Consider the following 19818-nt stretch of genomic DNA (forward strand, 5'->3'; position numbering starts at 1 on the left):
CTGTTTTGTGTGGCTGAGGCTAGCTGGGCTTGCTACTTGATAAATATTCTTCGTTATTAACAAATTTTTTATAACAAAAACTGTGAGAGATTTTAGCTACAAATAGTTAAGTTCACAGATATTCAGAGTGTTTACACTCGTATTCTGTGCACTGATGAAAGTGAAGCAGCAGAATGTCCCCACAAGTCTGCTCTTCTGGTTAATGATTGCCCAGATTATCTTTAGCTTTGAGATGGCCACAAGTCAGGTCTGACTTTTAATTGCTAATCTCAGGAATTTGGCCCATCAGTGATGTCAACGAGTGATCTTATTATACAGTGGCATTGTCACATTTCTAACGGCCCCTGTTGTAACACTCATCATTTACATGTATTCGTTACCCATCCTCATTAACCCATTTGCTTTTCAGTGCAATGGGTTAAAAAACAAATGAAGTCAATAAGTTCAAACTAATGTTTACTGTCTCAGTGCTCCCTTTGTCTTTTCTTTTGTGCCCTGTATTCTTGGCTTCTGGCTCTGCCCTTTCCCCAGATTGACAGACTCTAAGAGTATTAAGGGTTTCACCAGTCCCCAGGTTGCCCCAAACCTGTTTTACAGCCTGCTTTTCCTTTGTTTCTTAAAGAAGTAATACTCTTTCCCTTCATCTGCATTTTAAAATCATTACAGTAAACCCGCCAAGTGTACTATAAATAGTTATACTATAAATATAGTTATAAAGGCTGAGTACTTCTGGTGAGGCTAATGCCAGGGGCTACACAGCAGGCCCTTCCCTTGCGAAACCTTCACAGGAGGTTTGGCCCCTGTGTCTCCTCTTCCTCTTGTCTGTCCAGAGGGCAGCTTAAATCCACCTGCAGCTTGCCCCCGAGAGTGGAGTCCTCCTGCTGGGCACTCGGTGTAGCTGCATCGCAGGCTGGGTGGGCTCCTGTCCATCCTGGCTGGGAGAATCATTTCCTCCCTGAGCTCTGGGCTGAGTCACATGAGAGAACCTTTCCTCCTGGCCAGCTGGTCCTGCAGTGAATATTTAACTCTGTCCTGGCCTCCAACTGAGGATAATCAGAAGTTGTGATTTGTATTGTCTCTCCTCAGCTTCTGTTTCCTTAACGAAATGCAAATTAATAGTCGTGTGATGCTGACTGCTGCTCTTCTAGTGCTGGGAGGATGTGTGATCTATGCCGTTTTTGTCCTAGGTTTGCCACCTCTTCCTTCCCTGCCTCCCCAAAACTTACCTGGCATTGCACCTCTCCCCATGCCATCCGAGTTCCTCCCGTCATTTCCTTTGGTTCCAGAGGTCTCTTCCACGGCAGCCTCCACAGAGCTGCTGTCCTCTCTCCCACCCACCGGCAGCCCACCCTCCGACCCCGTCCCGACCACTGCAAGGGCAGATGCTGCGTCCACGCTCACCGTGGGTGTGACGCCCCCCACTCCCAAGGCCCCGGCCGCTGTTGAGGACAGAGTCGGCGAATCCATCCCAGCCAGCAAGAAGCCTGTCTCTGCGGTTACGGATGCAGATGCCTCTGAGTCACCTTAGCTTTGGACCGGCCTTCGGAATTGGCGTGGTGCGCTTATTTCACCACAGGAGTGTGTCTGGAAACGCAAACTACCGTTAATTTCATACTAGTTTGTACCGTATCTGTAAGCATCTTGTAAATAATTCTGAGGGGAAAACTAAGCAAGAGGACATGGGTTTGTATCCTGCCAAGTGGGGGTGGGGCTCATGGGCCGGAGAGGGAAATGTCAGGAAGTGCTTGTATTTTAAAACAACCAAAAAGAATTGTAAGGGTGGCTTGCTGCCAGGTTTCCACTGCCATTCTTGAGGGCGTGCGTCCTTGGGAAAGGTGGCGACAGGGTGTCCACTAGGCTCCCTGTCCTCCTGCTGCCCCTTCTGTAAGAAAATGAAATACTTCACGCCTAATACCCACATGCGGCATTTCTTGTATTTTGTAAATCATTTGCGAGAATGCAGACCACCTCAGTAAACCGTGAAAGGAAAAGATACTTTACTTTTTGGTCTCTGTGAGTCACATCTCTATTAAGGTTTACACGAAAATTCCAATGAAAGATGTTGTTAAAGTTACACTATGTGCACTATTAATTGAACATCTTTTTATTCAGCCTATACACAGGTCTTTGTTTTGAGCTCTCAAAAGTACTCAGACAACATTTTGTAACTGCTGCCGTTGTTATACGTCCACCAAAAAATGGCATTTAAAAAGAAATAAAGATGATGTCCCACAGTTTTAAACCAGAAGGTGGCACTTTGTAGCTACTTATAATATTATAGCTATACTGGGAAGCATAGATACAGCAATAAATTACAGTAGTTTTGCTTTTCTTCTTGTGGTACATTTAAATTACAACTCCTGATTGCCATGGTGCATTCATTCCTCTCCAGTGCATCACACTGCGTTCATGTAATTTTTCATGTCTGATGTTTGCTGTCTCCTGAATTTTCTAAGAGATGGTAAGTTATGTGGAATTGATTTATTGAATGAAATTAAATGCATATTATATCTCTTTTTTAAATAAGATGAAAGATTGATCGGTTATTGACTTGGCACTAGCATGAACGTTGCCAGGGGAGCAGCGCGTGGAACTGGTCTGTGATCACTAGCTGGGAACTACAGTTATCAGCGCCCACCCAGTGCCAGCCAGTTTTTAGGATAGGTCCATTTCTGGAGCCAGGTTCATACTTAAAGCTAAATGATAAAAGAAGGCTCCACCTCTAATCATAGCTCCTTCTGTTTGCATTATAAATATTTCTAGAATATTTCTCGCAGTTAACAATCCTGTTTTTTGAAATGGAGCTTATAACAGGTAAGGAAAATATTCACAAGCATACTTAAATGTTACAACTTTTTACTTTCCAGGATAGGAAAAGTTGAGCAAGTTGTTATTACTTTCTAAAAGATGTTCATATTTTTTAAAATGTTAAGGAGATACTTCATGGAAAGCAAGTAAGTAATTTTTAAGCTTTAAAGACAGTTTCTTTAACAGTAGTTTTTCCAGTGCAGTGATTCTTAACTCTTGTGAGGTCACAGTTCGCATCTGAGGATGACAGCAGCCCTGATATCTTCCCAGTAAAATGTCTATAAGCATATAAAAAATACTAAGCTCTGGGGAGAGAGAGGGATTCTTAGTACTCACTTGGAAGATGGGCACACACTTGGCCTAGATTGGCTCATTGGATCTTGCTGAGGTGGAAAACACTTTAGATATTCTCTGCTTCCTTCAGAAAAACCAGTTTCGGTGTTTATAGACAGTAGCATATCCTTTACCAGTGGCCAGAAACACGGATGTAAAAGATAGTGTCCCTACCAGTGGACCACTCACTGTGGCCTTGTAGAGGGGACAGCTCGGGTGGTCAGTGCTCAGGGCACTCGAGGATAGCGCTCTAACCATGGAGATGTGCCCCGCAGTGAGGATGGCAGTCAGAATTAGCTTCGAACCCCTGGGTCACTCAGTGTGCCTACGTTCACGTGAGAGGCACAAGGCAGTGACAGGGAGGGCGCTGGTCTGAATAGGCCCAGTTATCAGAACAATTCTCAAAATAACAGTGGTTTAAACAAGCAAGTTTATTTTCTCTCCCGTGTTCAGAGTTGGAGGTGGTCTGGCTGAGGCAGGACCAGCCCTTGGCAATGTCAGAGACCACAGCTCCTGCCTTGTAGTTCTGCCTGGTGTGGTTTCCATTGCCAAAGTCGTCACATGGGCCCAGATGGCAGCCAGAGGCCCCGCCATGCCCTCCTCGTTCCAGCCAGAAGAGAAGGGCCAGCCCCCCTCTTTGGGGGACATTTCAGAGAAGTTTCACGCAGCACCTTGGCTTACATTCTTCTGGCCAGTGTGAAGTTATATGGCCACTTCTAGCTGAACGGGAGGCTGAGGAATGAAGCCTACGCTGTCATGTACTGAGGAGGAAGAAGAGTGACTAGTGAGGCACCGTGAGCAGCCCCCGCCGAGCCCTCACGTGGCCCCCGCACAGCACCTCCGTTTGCCCAAGATTCGGTGGAGCCAGAGGAGGCAGCTTGGCCAGGGTGCTGGGGTGGGAGCAGGGAGATTTCTGAGAGATGACATTTGACATGAAGAATTATTTAGGCAAAGGAGGGGCAGAGACCATTTGAGGGCAGAGGAATGGTGAGGAGTAGAGCGCACAGGGCCAGATCTTGAGTGCCGGGCTGGGGAGTTGGGACTTTGTCTTAAAAACAGGAGTCACTGGAGGATTTCCGTGCGGACAAGCTCATCTGCATTTGAGGAAGTCTGTCTAGCAGTGGAAGCTGGAGGGGCAGTCAGCCCTGAAAAGAGCGGAAAGGAGGGAGGAGTTTCAGAGCAGACGGAGGAGACTCGGGAGGCTGCTGTCACCTGAAGGCCACTTTGCTAGCTGATACTCTGTGAGGATGCTTTTGTCTTTACACTTTGTGTTCCTGTTTTATGCTTAGTCCCATACTAAACGTGCTTACGTTAGAACAGCTGGCTTTAGCTCAATTCCTGAAAATTGAAAAAGAAAGTGAGTTGAAAAAGACCTTCCCTGTTTGTGAGGCAGCAACTAATGTTCAGGAATGGCTCGGCCGGGGCCTGTGGGTGACGGCCTCCCCTTTAATTATCTGACCACCCAGCAAGGGGGGTCAAATTAGAACCACTTCTATGAGAATATGGATTCCTGGTTCCTGAGTTCTGGAAAGCTTTTCAGAGAATGAGAGACACTAAACACATTTGTCTCCTTCATTATACCTGCCCCTCCCCAGGTCCAGTTAGCAGAGGCCCTGCACCACCTCCTGGGTGATAATTGAGACAGGCTGGTCTATAACTTGAAGTAATAAGGCAACAGAAAGTCCATTGTCTGCTGACACTTTCACCACTTAGCAAAGTGCACACGTTAGAGAAGGGATCCTTTTATCAATGATACTGTTTGTAGTAGATCTAGGAAGAACAGTTTCCAGTCTTGCTAACCAACACGTTCCTTTGTCAGCTTCTTACATGTGAGCCAATTTGATTAACTACAAGAATGGGGAAATAACACCAGAACCACAGGCCAGCGGAAGGGCAGGTGAAACCACTCCCAGGCTGGCATCACTTTGGGAGCTGGAAAGGGACAGAGACAGAGAGAATGCACTGTTCACAGGGATGCGGCCAGTGGCAGAGGCACCCAGAAGCTCCAGGGCTGGGGACAGAGTTCACTGTTAAAGAGCAGCTGAGGACTGACCAGTGCAGGGAGAGCAGCCTCTCCAGGGGGTTACACGAGCACCGTGCCCTCTGGTCAGTCTTCGCCAGTTCAAACAAAATGGGGAAACACTCCATCTGCTGGTGGACGTGGGCTCAGGGACTTTGTGTTATTAGAGTTAAGGTTGCACCATATTTCCTGGCACTAGATAGAAACAGGCCTCGACTCGTGGGGTAGATACTGAAGGGAGGAGCTGAGCCAGCCCTGTGCAAAGCGCTTTGTAGGACAGTCTACCCAGTGAACAAGAGGTAGCTTCCTCCAGACTCGTTCCTTTGAGCCACGCTGTATATTTTTAAATGAATTAATTGCCAACATTTTAAAATCAGAAAATTTCACATAAATCCAGATTTCTGGTTTCTCTTACCCCACATCTGGCAACACTAGTTCCTCAGCCCCACAAGGAAATAAACGCCCCGTTGAGCCTACACCCGCCAGTTTGCCACCTGGCCCACTGGTTTCTTCCACCTGCCCAGTCCACAGGCGTCTGAAGTTTTATCCTGGTAGGGATGAGTGGGAAGCCTGGGCTTCAAAAAGTTGGAGGGTCCAGAGCCTAGGGGATCCAGGATCAGAAAATAAGATCTTTCATGGACATGATTTTGGATCCATGAATCATGGTGAAATTGGTGCTAAGGTTGACAAAATTTGAAGCAGTCCCTTAAACTATAAACCTGGGGGAGAAATGGGTGTCTGGACAATGACAGGAATTTGGGTCTCCCCAGCCTCTTCTGGAAGCCAAGTCTGGGACCAAAAACCCATTAGTTATTTACCTTAACAACCAAATCTCTTGAAATATATCATCAGTTCTCTCTCTTTTTTTTTTTTTTCGGTACGCGGGCCTCTCACTTTTGTGGCCTCTCCCGTTGCGGAGCACAGGCTCCGGACACGCAGGCTCAGCGGCCATGGCTTACAGGCACAGCCGCTCCGCGGTGGGATCTTCCCGGACTGGGGCACGAACCCGTGTACCCTGCATCGGCAGGCGGACTCTCAACCACTGCGCCACTAGGGAAGCCCCATCAGTTCTCTTTTTTAGGGACCAAGGAGTAGGTAATGAGAGGTCCTGCCTGAATTCCCGAGTGGCTTCCTTGCCCTGTGCTCTATGGCCTCGAATCCTGGTGAGAGGCAAGCCGCTTACAATTGCCCAGCTCTGGCCAGGCTGGCCCAGTTTGAGACTGGAACTAGTAAGTCTGCCTGAGGTTGGGGGAGGTGAGGAAAACATCGCCAAGGAACACTCTCATTAGGGTGCCTGGGGTGGGGTTATGGGAACTTCTCATACACTTGTACATCAACAGAATTTTTAAAGACATATTTGAATTACTTTTCAGTCAACAAAAACAATAGGGTTATTTTCACGTAGGAGAGAAATGGGAGACTTACAGAGCCAGGACTGCCTAGCCTGGAGGGGAGGTGCTGGCCTTCGGCAGCAGCATGTAAAAGCTCGCCACTAAGAAATCCCTAGCACTGGCCCTAGATTAGAATTATCAGACATCTGCCTTAATAGACCTGCACTGTAATGATCTGTGATATTGTGTTTGTAAATCAGTTTGGCCAGAAATGTCCCTGTGTGGTTCAGATAGCTCTGCTGAGCACAGAGACATGATGGCAAGAGTTCACATTGTCTCTAGGAATTGTTCTGGCATTTAGATCTCCGGAAATGATGCCAGCTGTCAGGTATATGAAGTATTCGCAGTTCTAACACTGTTTCATTTGAGAGCAGCAGCTGAAAAACCTGTGTGCTTTGGGGCGATGGGGAACATAAATGTGAGAGCAAACGCCATCTGTCTTGTTAGGGAACTGAATAAAAGCAAGAAGCAGGTTCCTATTGCCTGAGTCGGGGGGCTCAGAGCTCATTGTGATTTTAATAAAGCATTTACCCTCCTTCGTCTCTCCCAAGTTTTTGTTTTTCTTTTTCTGGTATGACCAGAAATAAAAAGGGTATGAAACGTCAGAGACAGTGAAATCTATTTTTCCAAATTCAGATCTCTACTAGGCAAATGCTATCACATGAGGTGAGAACCCCATCCACTGGGGACTTGCAGGAGGGGACAGGTGAGGGGTGACTATGGCCATGGAAGGAGGCAGAAGACAGAGAGAAAGAAGAGGGGCCCCTGGGCAGGCACAGGTTCTAGACTTGATCCCATGGACTGGTGTTGCCCGTTGTCCATGGAGGAAATTTTTGTTTTCTAATTTTATTACCTATATATTTATTTTAACATATTGAAAAAATAGAGCTGCTTCATAAGATGAGGCTAAAGTAGCTTCCTTTATAAATAAACTTTAGTGAGAAAGGAATCAATTTAAAGAGAAGCACTGAGTTGACAACAGGTTCCAAGCGGCGAGTTGGGCACGTTTTTCTACTAATTCTCCCGGGCATCCCAGCAGGTGGTACTGCTCTCCATTTACCAGAGAAGAAACCTCCAGTTCACACAGCGGGAAACTTTGGGGTAGGAGCTGACTCCTGGTAGGTCTGTCTGCTCCCAAGCCTCAGTTCTGTCCCCACACACCGGGTTGGTCGCAGGGCCCAACACTGACTTCTGCCCAGGGACTTCTGTTGTCTCCAAGGCCACGTGGAACGGGAGCCCGGCCCGCAGTGCGCGCCTCGGCCACCAGGTGGCGCCGCAAGCCCGGAAAAGCCGCGCCCCGTCCGAGGCCGCGGGGTCTCCGGGCCGGCCTCGCAGGGCCCCTGGGCGGGGCTGGGGCGTCGCGGGAGCGGCCCCAAGGGTGTAGGCGCTTTTTTGTTCTTTGGAAAAGGGCTCGGGGACTTAGTCCCGTACTTCCCTTCCACCGCAGACGAGTTCAGCTGCGTGGGGTTGCAGAAAAGCACGGGTGCATTCACCAAAAGGAGTCCTCTTTCAACATAATTTTAGAATAAATAGATCAACCTGAGGATCGTTAAGATAAAAATGAAAAGCCCTACGGGTGTCTGTGAACCCCTCAGATACTTCAAGAAAAACGTCAGAAGTCTGAGGACCCGGTGGGGGAGGCGCAGGGTCTTGCTCCCCACCATTCCCAGCCCCCATCCTCCCTCACCCTCGGCCCCCAGCCCCAGGCTCCCCACTGAGGTTACGGCCTGTGATGGGTGCACCTCCCACCGCCCACCAACCCTCTGAAGGCAGAAGGGCTCGAGGCCCCGCTCATCCTCCGCGCGGCTCCGCGGGGCACACACTCCCGACTCACAGGCCCGGGCGCACCTACTGGGGCAGCTGGGTTTGGGCCCAGGTGATCTGAATCCACAGGCTTCCCCCCCCCCCCCACGCTGCTGATAATGAGCAATTTAGTATCCACTGTGCTAAGTGTAAGGCACGAGGAGCCCGGGAGCGGGATGATTTCCACGGGAGGAGGTCTGAGGACGCTTCCGGCGGAGGTGACGTCAGGGCTTTGCAAGACGGAGAGAGGCTTTCAGGCAAAGTAGAACCGCATGGTCCGCAGAGGCAACAGCGTCCGCAGTGACACGAAGGTACGTGGCACACAGTGTGTTCTGGAACCGCACATTGCTCTGGGTGGCTGGAAAGCGAAGGGCGACCTCTGGAGTAGCAGCAGTTGCAGCTGGGGGTTGGAGGGGAGCCTTGGGTGCCAGGGAGCTCAGACTGTACCTTAATGGGGAGTTGATAGAAGATTTTTTGTTTTGTTTTTGCAAGGGAGTAAAGAGTTTGCCCTTTACAAAGATCAGAGGTTTGAAAATCTTCTCTTTTAGCAAGCCTTTTCTTTTTTTTTCGTACGCGGGCCTCTCACTGTTGTGGCCTCTCCCGTTGCGGAGCACAGGCTCCGGATGCGCAGGCTCAGCGGCCATGGCTCACGGGCCTAGCCGCTCCGCAGCATGTGGGATCTTTCCATACTGGGACACGAACCCGTATCCCCTGCATCGGCAGGCGGATGCTCAACCACTGCGCCACTAGGGAAGCCCTTAGCAAGCCTTTTTTAAATGAAGTAGGTGGAACATAGACTTAAAAACCAAAAATTAAGGTGGAACTGCTGGCAGCTTCCCTCTAAGTAGGAGGGGAAAGCGTGGGAGGCACCCCTGAGGAACTGGCCTCAGTCACACCAGAGCTGCCCTGCGGGGGGAAGAACTCATTCCCATCCCCAGCGCCCTGCTCTCCGTGTGGCTGGGGAGCCCCTTCACTTTCTCCTGGTCTGTAGAGGTCTGGGAAGAGCCAGAAACCCAGTGGGGTGAGGCCTCTTCCTCTTCTGCAGCCCCTCTCCAGGCAAGGCAACCCTTTACACCTGGGTGCAGAAAAGCAACCGATGGACCCGTGCTTTTTCAGCCCTGCGTGATTAAAAAAAATTACCGATGTACATGGCTCAGGGAGAGAGCTTGGGAGGCCTTGGAGATCTTCTCCCTCAATTTCTCATGTTACAGATGAAGAGAGTGAAATCCAGAGAGGTAAAATGACTCTCCTTCGGGCTCACAACTATAGGGCTGGTCGAGCTGGGGCTGGTACCCAGGTGGAAATAGGAACCATTCATTTGTTTTTTCAGCCTGGCTGCAACCTGTGCGGTGGGGGGATGGGATGGGTGGGTAGCTCCCAGCCTCGTGGGGAACACGCACATACGGAGGCAGCTGGAGACCTAGGGTAGAGGTAAGCTCGAGGTCCTGTGCCCGCGCCTAGGGGATGGTCTTAGCGCACGCCAGAGCTAACAGTACCCTCATTTTTATCAGAATTTAAAATGCCAGTGATTTTGTCAACAGTGAGACAGTGCAGTCATCAGGATTCTTAGCTGAGATAAGAACCCCATTTGAAGCAGCCTAGTCAGTCGTGGCCATTTAACCGCGGGCTCCTGGAGGAGCTTCAGCAGCTGAAGGGGAGCCACGCGTCTGGGCTGCAGCTCTCTCTGGGCAGGCATCTTTCTGCCCCTGCAGACTGGTGGACAAGTGCATGCGGAGGGGATGACTCAGGTTGGAAAGTGCTGCAATGTGACATTTGAGGAGAGGAGGCCGCCCCTAGGGTTGCACCTTCTGTTGCCACGCGTTGGTGGCAGGGACAGTGTCCGGTTTAACCGTCTCTGCAACACCTAGCACATCGCTGACTCACAGCAGGCACCTGACTTCTGCTGAATGAGCGGCCATCAGGATGTGTCCTCATCTAGCTTGGAGTCTAGCCATGGGACCCAGATGAGAGCAAGTCCGTGCGGTGAAGGTTAGAGTAGGACCGGCAGAGAGGGCGCCCACCCCACCTGAACTTCCCCAGGCCCGGGACCCTCAACAGGAATGTGAGGGTGGAGCGGCACGCCTTCCTGGAGGAAGTACAGAATGCGGCGGGGGGAGACCACAATCGTCCCTCCGCCAAGGGGCGACAGTTATCAGTGGGGAGGAGAGGGGGGTCTGGTGGTGTTCTGTGCACGTGACCTAGGGTGCCAATAGGGTGAGGGCTGCGCACAACTGTCTAACACCCAGGTCACAGGCTCTGTATTCTCTCATTCCCCATCTAATTGGGGTGGGGGAGGGGCATGGGTTTGTTTGTTTTTGTTTTAGGATTGGGGGCTTAGCTCTTTGCTTAAGAGGAAACAGTAAGTTGTGGGAAGGAATTGAATCTAGAGAGAGTCTGATGGGATTCTTGCTCTCAAAAGATGATATTCGGAGATTTATTCTTTTACTTATAATAGGTTGGGAGAATTCATAGAACTTTATTTGTTTGTTTATTTATTTATTTATTTATGGCTGCATTGGGTCTTCGTTGCTGCGCGCCGGCTTCCTCTAGTTGCCGCGAGCGGGGGCTACTCTTGGTTGCAGTGTGCGGGCTTCTCATTGCGATGGCTTCTCGTTGCAGAGCATGGGCTCTAGGCACGTGGGCTTCAATAGTTGTGGCACACGGGCTCAGTCATTGCGGCTCACGAGCTCTAGAGCGCAGGCTCAGTAGTTGTGGCCCAGGGCTTAGTTCGTCCACGCCATGTGGGATCTTCCCGGACCGGGGCTTGAACCCATGTCCCCTGCATTGGCAGGCGGATTCTTAACCGCTGCGCCACCAGGGAAGTCCCCATAAAACTTCTTAACTGAGAAAAAATTAAAACCTCGAAATATCTGAAACACGTGAGATACTAGCAGCTCTTTGTTATCTTAAGAGAATGGAGTGGTGTCTGGAGAGAACTGCATTATATAAAATATTGGCAAAAGTATCAATAACATAATCTTGGGGGGATTTAAGTTCATACATGTAATAAAAATGACTCAAATTATTAGAGTACCTTTTTGGAGAATTACCAAGGAAAGATTTTTAGCTTAAGTGATTTCCAGTTTTTCACAGCTAACATTTGTCTAAAAGTTTCTCTTTTGAAGAGTCAAGGGGAATGGATAGCGTTAAAGTATATCTATGAGCTGCTTCAGATTAGAATTCCCTAAATACCCGGAGTATTGCCAGCTGTTATTGCCAGTATTCTCAGTTTTCAGCCCAGGGTATTCTTTGGCACTTTTGATAGTTTGGGGGGTGTGACTATGTCATGTTATTTCATTTCTGAAGTGAGGAGTTGTTACAGTGAAGTGATCTTAGTTATTTTATGGTAGAGTACCACAGACGTTCGACTTTTCTATGTACCTCTTTTTATTTTTTTCAGTAGCACTTATCACATTATTGTCTTACCGCAATATAATTTCACTTTTTTGTGTGTGATTCTCTAACTGTTGTCTGTTTCCTCTATTGGATTCTATGTTCCAGAAGGACACTTTTCTGCTTTCTTCTGTATCATCAGACTCCAGAGTGTCTGACATAGAATACATGCTCTGTAAATTCTTGTTGGCTGAATTGGAAGGATCTTTGAGGAATGTCAGATTAGGCTAGATGAGAACCCATTTTACAGCACCCCTGAGTGCATTATTTTCTAAATGCTCAAAGAGCATTTGTAAAGGATGGGATTCTCATTTAGCAGTTTATATCATTTAAGAGGTATAAGCTGCTAAATCCCTCCCATTTTGAAAATCCTTCCTTGATTTACTTGAATTTATTCATAACTGAAACCACTTAGATATGTTGACTTGTCTGATTTTCCAAGCAACTTTTTTTCCTTGAAGAAAATAATATATGACACTTTACCTTTATTTGAAGATGAAAAGATTGGGGTGAAATAATATTTCTTGAGATATAATTGACATATAACAATATATTAGTTACAAATGTACAATATAATGATTCCATATTTGTACATATTGCAAAGTGATCACCACTATGTCTCGTTAACATCTGACAGCATACAGCATTAGAAATTTTTTTTCTTGTGATGAGAACTTTTAAGATGTACTCTCAGCAACTTTCAAATATACAATAGTATTAAGTATAGTCATCATGCTGTATGTCACATTCCCTTGACTTATTTATTTTATAACTGGAATATGTACCTTTTGACCCCCTTCACACATTTCATTCACCCCTTACCCATCAACCACCAATCCTCTATCTATGAACATGTTATTTTGGTCATTTGTTTAGATTCCACACATAAACGAGGTCATATGGTATTTGTCTTTCCCTGTCCGACTTATTTCACTTCCTATAATTCCCTCAAGGTCCATCCATTTTGTTGCAAATGGCAAGATTTTATTCTTTTTAATGGCTGCATAATATTCCATTATATCTATATTTATCCCATTTTCTTTATCGTTTCATTCTATCAGTGGACACTTAGGTTGCTTCCATGTCTTGGGTATTGTAAATAATGCCTCAGTAAACATGGAGGTGCAAATATCTTCAAGTTAGTGCTTTCATTTTCTTCAGATAAATATCCAGAAGCAGAATTGCTGGATCGTAATGGTAGAATAATTTTTTAAATATTTATCTATTTCTTTATTTATTTGGCTGCATCAGGTCTTCCTTGCAGCACGCAGGATGTTTAGTTGCAGCATTTGAACTCTTAGTTGTGGCATGAATGTGGGATCTAGTTACAAAACCAGGGATGGAACCTGGGGCCCCTGCATTGGGAACATGGAGTCTTAGCCACTGGACCACCAGGGAAGTCCTAGAATAATTTTTAACTTTTGGAGGAACCTCCATACTGTTTCCCATAATGGCTGCACCAATTTACAATCCCACCAACAGTGCATGAGGGTTCCCTTTTCTCTGCATCTCAGCAACACATTTATTGTCTTTTTGATAATAGCCACTCTACAGGTATGAGGTGATATTACAGTTTTGATTTGCATTTCCCTGATGATTAGTGATGTTGAGCACCTTTTCATGTACCTGTTGGCCATCTGAATGTCTTCCTTGGAGAAAAGTCTACTCAGATCTTTTGTCCATTTTTTTAAACTGGATTGTTTAGTTTTTTGCTATTGAGTTTTATGAGTTCTTTATATATTTTGGATATTAACCCCTTATCATATATATGACATTTGCAAATATTTTTCCCACTTGGTAGGTTTTTTCATTTTGTTCATGGTTTCCTTTGCTGTGCAGAAGCTTTTTTTTTTTTTTGCGCTATGCGGGCCTCTCACTGTTGTGGCCTCTCCCGTTGCGGAGCACAGGCTCAGCGGCCACGGCTCATGGGCCTAGCCACTCCGCGGCATGTAGGATCTTCCCGGACCAGAGCACGAACGCATGTCCCCTGCATCGGCAGGCAGACTCTCAACCACTGCACCACCAGGGAAGCCCCAGAAGCTTTTTTATTTGATGTAGTCCCACTTGTTTACTTTTGCTTTTGTTGCCTTTGCTTTTGTTGTCAAATACAAAAATGTCCTCACCAAGACCTATGTCAAGGAGCTTACCACCTGTTCTTCTAGGAGTTTTATGATTTTAAGCCTTAAGTTCAAGACTGTCATCCATTTTGAGTTACTTTTTGTGTATGAGATAAGATAGTGGTCCAGTTTCATTCTCGTGTATGTGGCTGTCTAGTTTTTTCAACACCACTTTTTGAAGAGACCGCCCTTTCCCCATTGTATATTCTTGGCTCCTTGTCATAAATTAATTGACCATATATGCATGGGTTTATTTCTGGGCTCTCTAGTCTATTCCATTGATCTATATTTGTGTTTGTTTTGATTACTATAGCTTTGAAATATAGTTTGAAGTCACAGAGTATGAGGACTTAAACTTTGTTCTTCTTTCTCAAGATGGCTTTTGCTGTTTGGGTCTTTTGTGTTTCCGTATGAATTTTAGGATTTTTTGCTCTATTTTTGTGAAAAAAATGCCATCGGAATTTTGATAGGGATTGCATTGAATCTGTAGCTTGTTTTGACTAGTATGGACATTTTAGCACTATTCTTCCAATCCATGAACATGGAATATCTTTCCATTTATTTGTGCCTTCTTCAGTTTCTTTCATCAGTGTCTTATAGTTTTCAGTGTACATGTCTTTCATCTCTCTGCTTAAAGTTATTCCTAGGTATTTTATTCTTTCTGATGCAATTGTAAATTGGATTGTTTTCTTAATTTCTCTTTGTGATAGTTATTACTGAATAGAAACACAGTCGATTTTTGTGTATTGTTTCAGAATCCTGAAAGTTTATTTAATTTGTGATTAGTTTTAACAGTTTTGTGTGTGTGTGGAGACTTTGGGGTTTCTATATATCATGTCATCTGCAAATAGTGGCATTTTTACTGCTTCCTTGTGAATTTAGATGCCTTTTATTTATTTTTCTTGCCTAAATGCTCTGGCTAGGCTTTCCAATATTATATTGAATAAAAGTTGTGAGAGTGGGCGTCCTTCTCTTGTTCCTGATTTTGGAGGAAGAGCTTTCAGGTTTTCACTGTTGAGTATGATGTTAGCTGTGAGCTTGTCATATATGGCCTTTATTATGTTGAAATATGTTCCTTCAAGGCCACTTTGTTGAGATTTTTTGAATCATAAATGGAAATTAAATTTTTGTCAAATGTTTTTTCTCTATCTATTGAGATCATAAGATTTTTAAATTTAATTTTTATTTTATATGATAGTTGATTTGAAATAGTGTGTTAGTTTCAGGTGTATGGCAAAGTAATTCAGTTATATATATCCATATATCCATTCTTTTTCAGATTCTTTTCCCATATAGATTATTACAGAATATTGAGTAGAGTTCCTTATGCTATATAGTAGGTCCTTATTGATTATCTATTTTATATAGAGTAGTGTGTATATGTTAATCCCAAACTCCTGATTTACCCCTCCCCTTTCCTTTCCCCTTTGGTAACCATAAGTTTGTTTTTGAAGTCTGTGAGTCTGTTTCTGTTTGGTAACTAAGTTCGTTTGTATCTTTTTTAGATTACACATATAAGTGATATCATATGATATTTGTCTTTCTCTGTCTGACTTACTTCACTTAGTATGATAATCTCAAGGTCCATCCACGTTGCTGCAAATGATGTTATTTCATCATTTTTAATGGATGAGTAATATTCCATTGTATATATGCACCACATCTTTCTTATCCATTCTGCTGTCAAGGGACATTTAGGTTGCTTCCACGTCTTGGCTATTGTAAATAGTGCTGCAATGAACATTGGGATGTATGTATCTTTTTGAATTATGGTTTTCTCCAAACATATGCTCAGGAGTGGGATTGCTGGATCATATGGTAGTTCTGTATTTAGTTTTTTTTGTTTGTTTGTTTGTTTTGTGGTACGCGGGCCTCTCACTGTTGTGGCCTCTCCCGTTGTGGAGCACAGGCTCCAGATGCACAGGCTCAGCAGCCATGGCGCACAGGCTCAACGGCCATGTCTCACGGGCCCAGCTGCTCCACGGCATGTGGGATCTTCCCAGACCGGGGCACGAACCCGTGTCCCCTGCATCGGCAGGCGGACTCTCAACCACTGCGCCACCAGGGAAGCCCCTGTATTTAGTTTTTAAAGGAACCTCCAAACTGTTCTCCGTAATGGTTGTACCAATTTGCATTCCCACCAAAAGTGTAGGAGGATCCCCTTTTCTCCACACCTTCTCCAGCATTTATTGTTTGTAGATTTTTTAACGATGGCCATTCTCACCAGTGTGAGGTGATAACTTCATTGTAGTTTTGATTTGCATTTCTCTAGTAATTAGCGATGTTGAGCATCTTTTCATTTGCTTGTTAGCCATCCATACGTATTCTTTGGAGAAATGTCTATATAGATCTTCTGCCCATTTTTTTATTGGGTTTTTTTTTAAATTTATTTATTTTTTGGCTGTGTTAGGACTTCATTGTTGCGTGTGGGCTTTGTCTAGTTGCAGCGAGTGGGAGCTACTCTTCGTTGCAGTGCGCAGGCTTCTCATTGTGGTGGCTCCTCTTGTTGCAGAGCACAGGCTGTAGGCGCACGGGCTTCAGTAGTTGTGGCATGGGGGCTCACTAGTTGTGGCTCGCAGGCTCTAGAGTGCAGGCTCAGTAGTTGTGGCGCATGTGGTTAGTTGCTGCGTGGCATGTGGGATCTTCCCAGACCAGGGCTTGAACCCGTGTCTCCCTGCATTGGCAGGCAGATTCTTAACCACTGCACCATCAGGGAAGCCCAGGTTGTTTGCTTTCTTGATAGTGAGCTGCATCAACTGTTTATATATTTTGGAGATTAATCCCTTGTCAGTCACTTCATTTGCCAATATTTTCTCCTATTCTGTGGGTTGTCTTTTTGTTTATGGTTTCCTGTGTTGTGCAAAAGCTTTTTTTTTTTTTTTTTTTTTTTTTGCGGTACACGGGCCTCTCACTGTTGTGGCCTCACAGGCTCAGGGCCATGGCTCACGGGCCCAGCCGCTCCGCGGCATGTGGGATCCTCCCGGACCGGGGCACGAACCCGTGTCTCCTGCATCGGCAGGCGGACTCTCAACCACTGCGCCACCAGGGAAGCCCTGCAAAAGCTTTTAAGTTTAATTATGTCCCATTTGTGTGTTTTTGTTTTTATCTTCATTACTCTAGGAGGTGGACCCAAAAAGATATTGCTGCGATTTATGTCAAAGAGTGTTCTGCCTGTGTTTTCCTCTAAGAGTTTTATGGTACCCAGTCTTATATTTAGGTCTTTAATGCATTTTGAGTTTATTTTGGGGTATGGTGTTAGAGAATGTTCTAGTTTCATTCTTGTACATGTAGCTGTCCAGTATTCCGAGCATCACTTATTGAAGAGACTATCTTTTCTCTGCTGTATATTCTTGCCTCCTTTGTTGTAGATTAACTGACCATAGGTGTGTGGGTTTATTTCTGGTCTTTCTATCCTGTTCCATTGATCTATATTTCTGTTTTTGTGCCAGTACCATACTGTTTTGACTACTGTAGAGTTGTAGCATAGTCTGAAGTCAGGGAGCCTGATTCCTCCAGCTCTGTTTTTCTTTCTCAAGATTGCTTTGGCTATTTGGGGTCTTTTGTGTTTCCATACAAATTTTAAAATTTGTTGTTCTACTTCTGTGAAAAATGCCATTGGTAGTTTAATAGAGATTGCATTGAATATGTAGATTGCCTTGGGTAATATAGTCATTTTGACAAGATTGATTCTTTCAATCTAAGAACATGGTATATCTTTCCAGCTGTTTGTGTCATCTTCAAATTCTTTCATCAGCGTCTTATAGTTTTCATAGTACAAGTCTTTTGCCTCCTTAGATAGGTTTATTCCTAGGTATTTTATTCTTTTTGATTCAATGGTAAATGGATTGTTTGCCTAATTTCTCTTTCTGATCTTTCATTGTTAGTGTATAGAAATGTAACTGATTTCAATGTATTAATTTTATATCCTGCAACCTCATCAAATTCATGATGAGCTCTAGTAGTTTTCTGGTAGCATCTTTAGGATTTTCTATATATAGTATCATGTTATCTGCAAACAGTGACAGTTTTACTTCTTTTCCAGTTTGGATTCCTTTTATTTCTTTTTCTTTGACTGCTGTGGCTAGGACTTCCAAGACTATGTTGAATAAAAGTGATGAGAGTGGACATCCTTGTCTTGTTCCTGATCTTGGAGGAAATGCTTTCAGCTTTTCATCATTGAGTGTGATGTTAGCTATGGCTTTGTCATATATGGCCTTTATTATGTTGAGGTAGGTTCTCTCTATTCCCACTTTCTGGAGAGTTTTTATCATAAATGGTGTTAAATCTCATCAAAAGCTTTTTGTACATCTACTGAGATGATCATATAGTTTTTATTCTTCAATTTGTTTTGTTTTTGTTTTTGGCCGTGCCACCACACAGCTTGCAGGATTTTAGTTCCCTATCCAGGGATTGAACCCAGCTCATGGCAGTGAAAGCCCAGAATCCTGACCACTAGGCCACCAGGGAACTCCCCTCTTCAATTTGTTAATGTGGGCTATCACACTGATTGACTTGCAGATATTGAAACATCCTTGCATCCCTGGGATAAACCCCACTTGATCATGGTGTATGATCCTTTTAATGTGCTGTTGGATTCAGTTTGCTAGTAGTTTGTTGAGGATTTTTGCATCTTTGTTCATCAGTGATATTGGTCTGTAATTTTCTTTTTTTGTGATATTTTTGCCTGGTTTTGGTATCAGCGTGATGGTGGCCTCGTAGAACGAGTTTGGGAGTGTTCCATCCTCTGCAATTTATTTTGGAAGACTTTGAGAAGGATAGGTGTTATTTCTTCTCTAAATGTTTGCTAGAATTCAGCTGTGAAGCTATCTGGTCCTGGACTTTTGTTTGTTGGAAGATTTTTAATCAGTTTCAATGTCATTGCTTGTGATTGGTCTGTTCATATTTTCTATTTCTTCCTGGTTCAGTCTTGGAAGGTTGTACTTTTCTAAGAATTTGTCCATTTCTACCAGATTGTCCATTTTAGTGGCATAGAGTTGCTTGTAGTAGTCGCTCATGATCCTCTGTATTTCTGTGATGTCAATTGTTACTTCTCCTTTTTCATTTCTAATTTTATTGATTTGAGTCCTCTTCCTCTTTTTCTTGATGAGTCTGGCTAAAGGTTTATCAATTTTGTTTATCTTCTCAAAGAACCAGCTTTTAGTTTTATTGATCTTTGCTACTGTTTTCTTTGTTTCTATTTCATTTATTTCTGCTCTGATCTTTATGATTTCTTTCCTTCTACTAACTTGGGGGTTCTTTTTTTTTGTTCTTTCTCTAGTAAGGTTAGATTGTTTATTTGAGATTTTTCTTATTTCTTGAGGTAGGATTGTATTGCTATAAACTTCCCTTTTAGAATTGCTTTTGCTGCATCCTATAGGTTTTGGGTCATCTTGTTTTCATTGTATTTGTTTCTAGGTATTTTTTGATTTCCTCTTTGATTTCTTCAGTGATCTCTTGGTTATTTAGTAGCCTATTGTTTAGCTTCCATGTGTTTGTATTTTTTACAGTTTTTTTTTTTCCTGTAATTGATTTCTAATCTCATAGCATTGTGGTCGGAAAAGATGCTTGATATGATTTTAATTTTCTTAAATTTACCAAGGCTTTATTTGTGACCCAAGATGTGATCTATCCTGGAGAATGTTTTGTGAGCATTTGAGAAGAAACTGTATTCTGCCGCTTTCATGAGGAGTGTCCTATAAATATTAATTAAATCTATTTGGTCTGTTGTGCCATTTAAAGCTTGTGTTTCCTTATTTATTTTTTGTCTGGATAATCTGTCCATTGGTGTAAGTGGGGTGTTAAAGTCCCCCACTATTATTTTTTTTAATATTAAGACATAGCTTCATCTCTCCATTTCATTATTCATTTATTTTTGGCTGCGTTGGGTCTTCATTGCTGCACGTGGGCTTTCTCTAGTTGCGGCTAGCGGGAGCCACTCCTCATTGCAGTGTGT

General features: G+C 44.4%; 1 protein-coding gene across 3 annotated transcripts in view; it reads left to right on the forward strand.

Annotated features, from left to right (window-relative positions):
• Positions 1 to 2533, forward strand: part of GORASP2 (golgi reassembly stacking protein 2) — a 28804-nt gene extending 26271 nt beyond the window's left edge. For 2 of the 3 annotated variants that reach the window (XM_004267288.3, XM_033423561.2), the window contains exon 10: positions 1188 to 2533. In XM_004267288.3, the coding sequence (XP_004267336.1) occupies positions 1188 to 1528 (341 nt within the window). In that variant the 3' untranslated portion in view covers positions 1529 to 2533. The remainder of the gene's footprint in view (positions 1 to 1187) is intronic. The other variant, XM_012532150.3, reaches the window with a different exon arrangement.
• The last annotated feature ends 17285 nt before the right edge of the window (positions 2534 to 19818 follow it).

This window comes from Orcinus orca, chromosome 7, assembly GCF_937001465.1.
Source record: "Orcinus orca chromosome 7, mOrcOrc1.1, whole genome shotgun sequence".
Taxonomy (NCBI): domain Eukaryota; kingdom Metazoa; phylum Chordata; class Mammalia; order Artiodactyla; family Delphinidae; genus Orcinus; species Orcinus orca.